General features: G+C 48.7%; 1 protein-coding gene and 1 long non-coding RNA gene across 2 annotated transcripts; one reads left to right on the top strand and one right to left on the bottom strand.

The window, feature by feature from the left end:
* The first annotated feature begins 3,424 nt into the window (after positions 1-3,424).
* LOC109786902 (E3 ubiquitin-protein ligase Os03g0188200-like) lies at positions 3,425-4,176 on the top strand. Its single transcript, XM_020345465.2, has one exon. The coding sequence runs from the start codon at positions 3,425-3,427 to the stop codon at positions 3,863-3,865; it is 441 nt and encodes a 146-aa protein (XP_020201054.1). The 3' UTR covers positions 3,866-4,176.
* A 2,400-nt stretch (positions 4,177-6,576) lies between these two features.
* Positions 6,577-9,069, bottom strand: LOC120964285 (uncharacterized). The gene is made up of 2 exons (XR_005756067.2): positions 7,504-9,069; positions 6,577-7,106 (listed from the first exon to the last, which is right to left on the bottom strand). It is a non-coding gene; the product is annotated as an uncharacterized lncRNA (long non-coding RNA).
* Positions 9,070-13,112: the final 4,043 nt, after the last annotated feature.

Below are 13,112 nucleotides of genomic sequence, written 5' to 3'. Positions count from 1 at the left end.
CACAGTCACTTCTCTGTCTGCACGAAACCTATTCCCTCCGTTCTTAAATATAAGTCTTTTTAGAGATTTCAATAAAAGACTACATACTGAGCAAAATGAGTGAATCTACATTCTAAAGTGTGTCTATATACATCTGTATGTGTAGTTTGTATTCAAATCTTTAAAAAGACTTATATTTAAGAACGGAGGGAATATATACCTAAATAGTTGTTGTTTCCAAGATTCGTGCGCTCATTTTGTTGCTGACGAGCCCCCTTTCTCCCCTTTGTGTTTTTTTGCTTGTTGAAGACGAGCGTTTCTCATGAACTACCACAAGGGATAGGGGAGAGATGGTGGCTCATCATTGCCGGTGAGGCCACCTCATCCAGGTGACGCCGCGTCGACCGGCGTCGACGTGATGCAGACCTAGGGACCGCGTCCAGGTTTCATGGCTATTTCTAGCTGCATGCCCTCCCTGCCCGCTCATACCACCAACGAGAACTCGATGCGACGCCGACAGCAATTAGGGGCGGCGGTAGCGGCGCCTGGTGACTACTGAGAATTTCCCTCGTCTTCATCAGCCCACCATGTTCTTTTTTTTTTCTTTGTCATTTCCTCCTACACGGTAACCGTAGAACCATATGCATAATTTTGTGGGTCCGTGCGGCGGGGTTATGGATAGGAAGATTGCATTGTTTATGGAAGATCTCGGCGAGTGACATTGGACCTTTGTGCATGCAATTGGCGGGCTCTTTGTGGCGGTTCTGCTGAGACATTTGTGGTCTTAGAATCTTTGTGCTTCGAACCTGAGACAATGATGAGCAAGATCTTGACAACTTCTAAACCTTGACATTACATCGTCAAGCCACCTGCTATTTGCATCTCTTTAACTCGAATCTCCATTTTCTTGCAAGTTCTAACTTTCACAATCATACCCCTGATAGTTTGCATGCATAGTTGTTTCTATGGACCCTACTCCCTAGTCCACACAAGACAAAATTGAGTACATTTAGGCATCCTACTTTTGTTCCTTACGAGCCACGGCGACTGCTCTTGCGGGTGCATGGCGACGCATCTGTGGTTGTGGCATACATGGAGCCCCTCGCGGCGGGCACTCGCTGGTGCTGTTCTGGCCCCGACGGCTTAGGCCCGCGTCTCTCCGGTGTCCTTCGCTGCCGGTGTTTTACCGGGCAGCTCCGGCCTCGGTCATCAGGTAGCTGCGTCCCTTCCAGCTTACCTGGCGCGCCGATGTCTCGACGGCTATGGCCACGGCAGCTCGGATCTGCGTCTCTCCAGTCCTAGCTTGTCGGCGTTGTTGGATGCCGTCGTCCCTTGCCCTCCGTGTGGCTCACTCCGTCGCCTGCCCCACCCCAGAGGCCTCAAAGCCTCCCCTTTTGCTGGATCCAACGCTCGTGGGTGCGGTGACGGTGCCACCCTCCGACGGCAAGTGCAGCCCCGCCAACCCCTTCCCGACATGGCGATTCCGACCAACGTGGACTTCCTCATCTTCGATTCCAGACTCGGCGGCTATGGGATTGCTCAGCTTAAGGCCAGGGAGAGATCCCCGCTTGGTTTACCGGTGCTGGCAGCGACGGCGCCCACGGGTGTCGTTTCCTTCTTGAAGGCGCTTCCAAGGCCTTCAGCTTTGCCCCTCTTCGAGCTCAGGGAAACCCTAGGTCTGGTTACCCCGGACCGGATGGCGACGGCGTCTCGACGTCGTCCACCTTCTTGAAGGCGCTATCTAGCTTGCTCGCGGTGTCCCTGGTGTTGGTTCGGGTGATGTTGGAATTCTTGTCGGTTCGGCATTGTCGCTCGTGGTTCGGGTTTGGTAGGTTTAGTTGTGATGTATCTTCTGTTCGGGTCGAGCATCCCTTGTCTCTCTGCTCCGGGCATCATGTTCACGCCTGCCTGCGTTCGTGTCATGTGTTGTACCCCTATGTACTCATTCTATTCCTTCTATCAACGGAAAGATACGCAAGCTTTGCGTATTCGTGAAAAAAAGATGCAAAAACTTACATTATGACTCAATTTTGTATATTAATACTACCTGATGACAAGAGTGAGATGTTCTTGAACCCGTTCTCCATGGAGCCCTTCTGGATTTTTTTTTTACAGTTTCAAATAAGTTCTGGAAAAAAATCCACAACTGTTTTTGTAGCTCACATATTAAATCATTTGTAAATTTACACATGTGTAAAATACAACCATATATAATGTGGATCCCCCTCCCCCCCAATTTTTTTATTAAAACTAGAAAAAAAAGTCTTTTTGAAAATTTTCATTAAAGAGACTCCATGGAGTCTGAGCTACAAAATGAAATTTCGTACATGACAATATGTATCCATAGTTTCTAACATACACATGCATGTTTATATTATTATAGAAAAGTACTCCCTCCGTCCGAAAAAGTTTGTCCCAAGCTTATCCCTCAAATTGATGTATCTAGCATGCATTAACTTGGTGCTAGATACATTTATTTGAGGGACAAGTTTTTTCGGACGGAGAGAGTATGTCACAGTATCATTTTTTTTCATGAATTGGGCCCCCAAGTAGGTTCTTGGCAACTAGCATGCTTTTAAAAGCAACTTTTTTTTTACTAAGGTAGGATATTGTCAGACAATAACATAAAACAAAGTTGCCCCCCCCCCCCCCCCTCCCCCCCACCACTATATAATTAACCGCTATACGAAGCGTCTCTTATGTTATAACAATCTAGTCTCCACTCTCTGAAGTAGGATGTCCGGCAGAATCCTCGTTTAGAAGAATTTAAGAGTTAGTTTGCATTCATTTTAAGGATGCAAATGGTACCCTTTAGGATAATCTCTAATTAACGCTCTTTGAACCCTAATTCCTGTCGCACGAAAGTGCAAGGAAATATCTCATTCCGTAGCTTCATCGATATCACTCATAGTATAAACATGTGTATAGTCGATCACCCGAGGATCAAACACTATCAACTAATTAGGTACGCTTCACCGTCTTAGTCGCCTACACTTAAGCATCCTGTTCTTCCATCATTACTAGTAATTGTTCACGATTCTATTGAGAGACATGCTTTTCTTTTCTAGCTGTCGCATTTGCATTAGCGAACATGGCACGACACCCTACCCTCTTTACTGGTGAATATTGCAGGCTCTTTTCTCTGTCAAATCAAAGCAAAAAAGGTCGATTCATAAAAATTGGAGAGAAAGGTCCCAAGAACATGAATACAACTGTATATCTCAACAGGGAATCGTGCACGCAGCAAGCAACGAACAATCGGTGACAGGAAAAGGTAAAAGGAGAAGCGCGAGGCATGGCCATCGTCATTACCGTTGCCTTTGTGGTCGACGGCGGAGATTCGATCTGACCGTGAGGTGGCCGTTGGCGCAAATCTCAACACACGCAGAGAGTATATGTACGTATGAGGCACGGTCAGGTTGTCCCTGCTTTGCGAGTTGCGACCATGTCAAGGGACAGCCTTCTAATCGGCGCCTCCATGGCTCTGCTCGTCGTGCTTTCCCTCTTCACCTTTTTCTGCTCCAACCGACGGCGAGTGGCGCAGAGCTCGTCGCAGCAGGGCGTGGTCGACATCGAGCTCGGGGACGGCAGGTGCGCTGCCGCCGCCGCGGGGCTCGACGAGGCCGTCATGGCCGCGTGCCCGACGACGGTGTACTCCACGTCGATCCAGCATCATCAGGCGGCGGCTACCGGTGAGCGGACGGCAAAGGAGGAGGAGCGCGGGTGCGCGGTGTGCCTGGCGGAGTACGCAGACGGCGACGAGCTGCGGGTGCTCCCCGGCTGCGCGCACGCGTTCCATCGGCGGTGCGTCGACCAGTGGCTCCGGCGGCGTCCCAGCTGCCCGCTGTGCCGCACGTCGCCGCAGAGCACCACCAGTGCATGCTAACCGTCACAGCGTCAGCATGCGGATCGAGGTAGCCTGTCCGGCGTGGGGACCGTTCGTTCCGGCCGTATAGCGGCAAGATGTGTCGTACTCAATGCCTCGTACGGAGCAACTCGGTGACCAATGACCATCTATGTGCCGGAAGATGTATAGGTGCCCTGTACGGAGCCGCCATGTAGCTAGGGCGGAGTACGTAGCCAAGCTAGGCAGGTCTCATGACCATCGTTGTCTCAACGAAGACACAGCTAAATTTAGAAGCTAGTTGGGACATTCGTTCCTGGATTGCTAACCGCAGAAGCTTTCTGAGTTTGGTACGTACTCTATCTAACCGAATGGCAAAAGGGAGTGCCTAGAAACTATTTTGATGACACTAGCAAAAGGGCCCGTACGTTGCAAGAGAAGAAAAAAAAATCATAATCTCCAATAGCCATGATCACATATTGCTGCACAATCGAGACACTATCTCTCTCAATTTCGTGAAATTATGAATATTTTTTAACTCGTGAACATATTTGAAATCGTGAACTTTTTCAAATTAATGAACACTTTTATAAATTTTTGAATATTTTTTAAACTCGTGAACATATTTGAAATTGTGAACATTTTATACTATTTGCAAACATTTTTTTTTATAAATGGTGAACATTTTTATAAAAACAAAATCTTGAATCGGCGAATATTTCTAGAATGGAAAAACATTGTTTTGAAAATTGGTGGAACAATACTTAAAATTCACGAGAATTTTTTTTTGATTTAACGAACATTTTTCAAAATGCATGATAATTTTTTGAATCAGTGAACATTTATGAGTAAACTATTTTGTAAGTCACAAACAGTTTTTGAATTTTTTGGATATTGTTTTATTCATGAACATTTCTTAAATTGGAAAATTTTAAACAATTTCATTAACATTTTTTGATACATCGAATTTTTTAAAAAGTCATGGGCAGAACACCTTTTACTTTAATAGTTAATGTAGGTATAGATATAATAGGCATTTTCAAAATACACCATATAAAGAAATGTATTAGTTAAGGGTGCATCTTAAACATAATTTTAGAAATAATTAACATGCAAGATAATAGCATATTTGAAATCTACACATTTTTTTAGGGATTTCCATATATAGCATGTTTATTTTGAAGTTATGGTTTGAAAAAAAATTAAAAGCATTTGAATCTGTTAAAATATGAAAAGAAAGTTTAAAATAGAGTGGCTGGGCCGAAATTACAACATTGCAACCATCAGCTAAGCCACGCTTGGGCGAGGCAATTGTATCGTACGCCAATAGTTAAAGTAGGTATGGATATAATAGGCATTTCCAAAATACACCATATAAAGAAAAGTATTAGTTAAAGGTGCATCTTAAACATAATTTTAGAAATAATTAACATGCAAGATAATAGCATATTTGAAATCTACACATTTTTTGAGGGATTTTCATATATAGCATGTTTATTTTGAAGTTATGGTATGAAAGATATTTTTTTAAAGCATTTGAATCTGTTAAAAAAAGAAAAGAAAGTTTAAAATAGAGTAGCTAGGCCAAAATTGCAACATTGCAACCATCAACTAAGTCACGCTTGGGCGAGGCAATTGTATCCTACACCTACAGAAATTAGTAAGGAAATACATCAGCAAAAAGGGGGAGAAGTGGGATTTGATCCCACGTCTAGGATGGAGGACGGTCAAGTCATTGTGCTACTAGCATGTTTGTGGTATAAAAAGAGCTCGCCTTGATAAATAACCGAAATCCGACGGTGATTTGTGAAGGGAAAACGAATCTTTTTTTCCACTTACCGGTGGCATGGTGGGTAAATATTGATAACTCCGGGTGCAATTTGTATGACGTACCACCAGAAGCATTAAGCACTTTATTATTAGGGAAAGATATAGTTTGGTCTCATTTATGTGATATCAGCTGACATCACCACTTGTTGTTATGGTATGTACAATGATGCCATATGGATACAGATGCCCCATGATAAAAAGTAGCTTCAGGCATCTACATTGATTTTTCTCTCCAATGCAACCTATCACTAGTGGGCCGCATCAATGAATAGAAAATAAAGACTCCCACTACACATGCTTCTCTACTTTTCACTTCAACTTTATCTGCTTTATGCATCGGACCATACTTTATTCCCCAAGCACCCGCCTCCTGCAGAAGATCCTTCTGCTTCATCCGAACCTACTATTTCTGATATCCGATCCTATGCATTGTATATGCCCTTATAGCCCAGTTACAATTTTGTGTACGGGCTTGGGCTAGTTAAGTGGCTGGCTGGTTGTTGGTTGGATTTTTGTAATTTGCTTATATGATTTTATTTTAAACGAATTTGCTTATAGGATTGGTCTTTACTTCCTTGCCAGGCCATTCGTCTCCTTTTGTTGCTGGATTGAACTAGATTTCTATAAGCTATGTATACTGCAGATAAACAACAGAAAGGAGTTTGTAGATAGCTTGTATCAGTGATTTTGGACTGAAAAAAGAGATGCATTCAAAATGAAAAAAAATCAACCCTACAGGACAAAATAACAATATTTTACAGAAAAAATAACAAAAAGATTGAAAAAAGTGTGGCCCGACTTGAAACATGCTGGTGGGGCCTCATTTGAAAACATGCAGTTGGGATCCCATTTGAAAATATGCAGTTGTGGTCCGACTTGAAAACTTGTAGTTGTGGCCCCACTTGAGAACTTACAGTTGCGTGTCCACTTGAAATTTGCTACCATTTGTAAACTTGCAATTGCGGCCCCACTTAAAAACTAGCAGTTGTGACCCCACTTGAAAACTTGAAGCTGCGACCCCACTAAAAAACTTGTTGTTATGACTGCACATGAAAACTTACAGTTATGAACCATTTGAGAATCTACAGTTGCGACCCACTTGAAAACTTGGAGTGGCGACCCGACTTAAAAACTTGCAATTGTGTCGCCACTTGAAAACTTCTAGTTACAACCCATTTAAAAACATGGAGTTGCGACCCCACTTGGAGACTTGCTGTTACGACTCGACTTGAAAACTTTCAGTTGCCAACCGACATGAAAACCTGCAGTTGCAGCCTGACTTGAATACTTGCAGTTGCGAGCCCATTTAAAAACTTGCAGGTGAAACCTGATTTGAAAACTTGCCCCATTTAAAAACTTGCAGTTACAACCCGACTTGAAAGCTTGCAGTTGCGGCCATATTTGAAAACCCGCCGTTGTGATCCATTTTTGAAACCCCACAGTGCGACCCCATCTGAAAGTATATAGTTGCTACCCGTCATGAAAAGATAGCAGTTGCGATTCCATTTAAAAAATTGTAGTTGCGACCGGACTTAAATCTTTGATCACACAAAAAATGACCAAAAAACTCATGGAAAAAACATTTCCACTGAAAGGGAGACCTGTCTTTTAATGTCATTGGAATGAAAAAACATGACACAAATAAAATTATTAAAAACAAGTAATAAAAGTAAAATAAAAATATGAAAATAGATAAAAATAATATAGAAAATAGAAAATAGAAGAAAGAACAAAAAGTAGTGTCAAAGAACCCAAATGCAAAAGATCAACAAAGTGTTGAAAAACGAACAAAGAAGAAAAAACACACATGACCTCACACACGTAAAAAGAGACAAGGCAGCACCACTCACCTAATAAAAGGCAGCATCGCTACGTTTTCTTTTTGGCCGCTGCTATAAATCATCCGGATGATATTTGCAAAATATCATCCGTCTGAGGAGCCGTCTGATTAGGCGTACGGGCCGTTCGATCTGTAGCCTCGAAGCCCATCTTCCTTCTCTCGCTAGACATCCACGAGGACAACCCCCTTCCTGACCTTGTCTCTTCTCCATAGCCTGCCGCGATTCTGCATCACAACACCGACGACTAGACCGGCGGGCGGCGGTGCCGACGATGCTCCGTTGGAGCACATGCGACCCCCTGTGATGCTCCATCGCAGCACTAGCTCTGCTCCACGCTCGCCACCATATGCAGCAGTTGTCGACGTTGCCGACCAAGCGACCACCGTATGCAGCACTGGCGCCCCGACGCTCATGGCAGCACCGACGCGACCGACAAAGCTCCGTTGCAGCCTCCGGCGGAGCTCCAACGCAGCACCGACGGCTCCGGCAGAGCTCCAATGCAACTCCGCCCGAGGCTCCATTGCAGCCCGGGAGGAGCTCCAACGCAGCACCGGCGGCTCCGCGAAGCTCCAATACAACTCCGGCGAAGCTCCATTGCAGCCCGGGAGGAGCTCCAACACAGCACCGGCGGCTCCGTGATGCTCCAATACAACTCCGGCGAAGCTTCACTGCAGCCCGAGAGGAGCTCCAACGCAGCACTGGCACCTCCCAGCGAAGCTCCAATTCAACTCCGGCGAAGCTCCATTGCAACACCGGTGCCGGGATGAAGCGGGGATGCAGCAGTGATGTGGGCCGAGATCTCATCACCTCCGTACCTCAGGCGCTCGCAGCACTGCACTTTCCCTTCCGTGTGTTGCAACAACTGATGACAACAGCGGCGGCGACTCGCGGCTCTGGTGGCCGCCGGCCAGGTTGCAAGAGAGAGAGAGGTGATACGGAAAGACAAGCACGGAAGAAGGGAGAGGTAGGAGAAAGAAAAGGGAAATTTTCCAGATAGCCGGTGCGGGGAAGAAGACGCCTGAAGATAAGGGAGGGACACAGTGCAGGCGCCTGGACGCGTGGCATGCATGGACGCGGATGAATTGTCCAGAAAATCATCGGGTGATTTGAACACTTTTCCTTTCTTTTTTTGAGGCGGCGTCAGTACGTACTCCCACTTCATCTGTTAACCAAAGTTCCTCGGGAAAAAGAATCTATCAACCAAAGGAGGCCGGGCCACAAGGGCCACCACCACGATAACAAGCCAATAAAATAACAAAGAAGGCCACGTACTTCTTTTGCTGGGACATCTGCACGAATCGCAACACGCTTTTTGATTCAATGGATGTGCTCGTGAATGAGAGCAAACTAAATCCCAGCTAGCAAAGTTTTATTTTTTATTTTAAGAAAGGCCAAACTTTATTACTCTCAAAGTTTACATGAAGAGGGATACAAAGTGGTTCATGGGGCCCTGACCTAAGATCAACTCCAATGGGGCGACCATTTCGTCTGCTGGCGTCCGTTTGGGTCAGCGCGGACACAAAAGGCGGTCCAACGCGCCAACCCAAACGGACACGCGTCCGCATGGCGATCCATTCCCGGCCAATTTTGAGCCGGATTTGCGTCGGCGCGGACACAAGACGGACGCACGCGCGCGCCTACTTCTTTCCCCGGGTTCGCCGGTTGGTGGCAGCCACCACACTTTCCCCCCATTTGCCCCAAAAACCCTCCCGCCCCACACCCGCCATGGACGACGACCTCGACCTCGACACCGTAGCCGGCCTCGCCTCCCTCGCCTCGTCCGGCAAGACGACCGCCCCCTCCGGCAAAAGCAAGCCTCGTGCCCCGCGCAAGACCGCCGCCGCGCCCAAGCCAAAGAACGCGCTGACGCCCGAACAGCGGGCAAGGGAGTCAGCCAAGAGAAAAGGCCGGAGGCACGCCACGGACGCGAGGGATGAAGCTGTCGCGGCTGCCGCCGTCGCCGCCGCCGCGCAGCAGGTGGTCACCAACGCCCGCGTCGGGGCGGCAACGAGGGAGGCGCTCTACATGCTAGGGTTAAACCCTAGCCAGCACAGCCTCCTCAACGCCGCCGTCGCCGCGGCCAGCACCGGCTCATCGGCGTTCCCTCGGATGGTGCTGCCCGACTCGCCCCGCGCGTCGGCTTGCAACCCGATGCCCGACTTCCACGTGTACCCGCAGGCCTCCCACCTCTCCGGGGAGTGCTCACCCGACGTGAGCGTGGTCGCGCCTTCCACGCCCGCGCCCGCGCCCATCGACCTCAACGCCACCCCGGTGGCAGGTGGCTCGTATCCGGAGGCGCGAGGAAACGCGTGCGGCAGACGCCGACCGGCGTGCTCCCGGACGCCCGCAACCTGTTCGAGGGAATGTCGTCCGCCGTCGACGAGGACTACATGTAGAACCTCATCTTCGAGGGCGGTGTGCCGGCCGCTGGCTACGATCCCGATGAGACACAAAGGCAGGACGGCCGCAGGGCGTTCATGTCGGCCGCTGGCTATGATCCCGACCAGGCGGCCTTCATGCGTGATCAGGTCGGCATGGACCTAGACGGCTTCCCACTCGACCATGAGTTCCCGGATGACTACGGGCAAGAGGAAGAGGACGAGTGCGACATCGAAGTGGAGCCTTTGTTCGAGGACGAGCTCGCCAACCAAGCCGCCGGTCCTAAGCCGAAGCGCAAGAGAAAGCGCACAAAGGCATACACGGCTGCCGAGGACAAGCTTCTTTGCGAGTGTTGGCGAGACATTGGACAAGACCCCAAGACGGGCGCCGAACAAAAGCATTCAACCTTTTGGATTCGTGTCCACCAGGAGTTTCATGAGCGCAAGAAGTTTCCGCCTTACCAAATAGTGAGCACACGCGGGTGGGTGTCCATTTCCAAGCGATGGAGGGTGATCAAACAAGAGTGCAACAAGCTTTGTGCCACTCTTGAGAGCATCAAGGCCCGCCCCATGAGCGGCATCGGCATGCAAGACATGGTATGCTAGCAAGCCACCCTCTTCTGTGTCATCAAGTTCATGCTTGCGTGCTCATTTGCATATCATTTGCCCATATGCTTGCATGGAAACATTTTTTAGGCATTTCAAGCTTTGGAGGCATTCAAGGTCCAACACAATGGCAAGTGCTTCAACCTCTCCCATTGCTTTCGGGTCATCAAGGACGAGGAGAAGTTCAAGGCGCAATATGCCGCCCTCAAGTCGCGTGCGGGGAAGCAAGCCGTGGAGGAGGTTGGGGACGGCGAGCCGGCACGGCCGCGGGGGAAGACCAACTCCAAGAAGGAGGACAAGCGGGATGCGGCATCCAACGCCTTGATCGCAAGCGTGGAGGGCATGATGAACAAGAAGGACTATAGGGAGGAGGAGCGCCAGCGTTTCAAAGAAGAGCAAATGAACGCCTTCATGGAGATCCAAAGGAGGAGGCTTGAGATGGACGCGGAGAAGCAAGCCAAGATGCTTGAGCTGGAGGCGGAGAAGCAAGCCAAGATGCTAGAGATCGAGGCCGCCAACGCCAAGACCAAGACGAAAGAAGTGGCTCTCGCGAGCATGATGACCGGGGTGGAGATCATGAAGGTGGATCTCAACACCGTGTCACCAAGGAAGAGGCCGTGGTTCGAGAAGATGCAGGCCGACATGCTCAAGTTCACCGACGAGTGATCTCGTGGCCCCGAGCGCCTTCCTTTTTTGTATGCCGGCTTGTGTGCTGGCATGACCACGAGGCCGCGATGGCGTGGTCGAACTCAAGTCCCACCCCTTTTTGTGTGCTGGCACGTGTGCCGGCTGCTGCCGAGTGCACCAGCATGAATTGCGGTGATATTTTTTGAAGCCGGCAATGTATGCCGGCGCTGGCAGGGTGCCGGCATGATCTATGGCCGCTGGCATGATCTGTGGCCGCGGGCCTTTTTTAAAATTGAGTGTGTACATGAAATGGGTCAGTGCGTTGGGCGCACCACCGACCCAAATGTAAAACTTGGCGGACGCCGGGCGAACGACCGACCCAAACGGATAAAAACGGACAAATGCGTCGTCCGTTTGGATCGGCCCGTTGAAGTTGCTCTAAAGAATGAGAGAATTTAGCTAATGCATGTGCTTCATAGTTGGAAGCTCCTCCCTCAAAACAAAACTTCAATTGAAATCTAATGCTCTATGCTTTATTTCTGCTTCCATACCTAGCGATCACCATGTTGTGTAGTCGAAAATAATTCGTACGACATAGGCCATCCTTGCAAGCAATTGCTTTAGGACGACCGTTTGGGACACCTAGGTGTCTAGGTTCCTTGCCTTTCCACCATTGGAACACATTTAGATGTGTGCTATTGTAGTGGGTATTGTTGTTAATGATACCCACTACAATTGATCACATGACCCCATGCACCAGTGATCAAATTAATTGTGACATAATTACCACTGGTGAGGTAATTACTGTCGGGGAACGTAGCAGAAATTTAAAATTTTCTACGTATCACCAACATCAATCTATGGAGTCATCTAGCAACGAGAGAGAGGGGAGTGCATCTACATACCCTTGTAGATCGCGCGCGGAAGCGTTCAAGAGAACGGGGTTGATGGAGTCGTACTCGTCATGATCCAAATCACCGATGATCCTAGCGCCGAACGGACGGCACCTCCGCGTTCAACACACGTACGGAGCGGGGACGTCTCCTCCTTCTTGATCCAGCAAGGGGGGAGGAGAAGTTGATGGAGATCCAGCAGCACGACGGCGTGGTGGTGGAAGTAGCGGGATCCCGGCAGGGCTTCGCCAAGCGCAAGCGGGGAGGAAGAGGTGTCACGGGAGGGAGGGAGGCGCTAGGGCTTGGGGTGCTGCTCCCATGCGCCTCCCCACTATATATAGGGGTGGAGGGGGCTGGTTTCTTGCCCTCCAAGTCCATTGGGGAGTTGGCAAAGGTTGGGAAAAGAAATCCCATCATTTCCCTTCCCCACCGATTGTTATCCCCCTTTTTTAGGGATCTTGATCTTATCCCTTCGGGATATGATCTTATTCCTTCTAAGGTGGGATCTTGGTGCGCCTTGACCAGGGGTGTGGGGCCTTTCCCCCACTACCCACTTTCATGTGGGTCCCCCCATGCAGGTGGGGCCCACTTCGGAACCTTCTAGAACCTTCTCGGTACAATACCGAAAAATCCCGAACATTTTTCGGTGGCCAAAATAGGACTCCCCATATATAAATCTTTACCTCTGGACCATTCCGGAACTCCTCGTGACGTCCGGGATCTCATCCGGGACTCCGAACGACTTTCGGATTTCCGCATACTAATATCTCTACAACCCTAGCATCACCGAACCTTAAGTGTGTAGACCCTACGGGTTCGGGAGACATGCATACATGACCGAGACGACTCTCCGGTCAATAACCAACAGTGGGATCTGGATACCCATGTTGGCTCCCACATGTTCCACGATGATCTCATCGGATGAACCATGATGTTGAGGATTCAATCAATCCCGTATACAATTCCCTTTGTCAATCGGTACGTTACTTGCCCGAGATTCGATCGTCGGTATCCCAATACCTTGTTCAATCTCGTTACCGGCAAGTCACTTTACTCGTACCGTAATGCATGATCCCGTGACCAAACACTTGGTCACATTGAGCTCATTATGATG

The sequence above is a fragment of the Aegilops tauschii genome, chromosome 5, assembly GCF_002575655.3.
Source record: "Aegilops tauschii subsp. strangulata cultivar AL8/78 chromosome 5, Aet v6.0, whole genome shotgun sequence".
In the NCBI taxonomy this organism is placed as follows: Eukaryota; Viridiplantae; Streptophyta; class Magnoliopsida; order Poales; family Poaceae; genus Aegilops; species Aegilops tauschii.
Note: the sequence above shows the minus strand (reverse complement) of the source record. Positions and strands in the feature narration are given on the sequence as shown.

What these genes read in the sequence shown, in the direction of transcription:
- LOC109786902 (XM_020345465.2), top strand. Translation starts at nt 3,425, where the DNA reads ATGTCAAGGGACAGCCTTCTAATCGGCGCCTCCATGGCTCTGCTCGTC.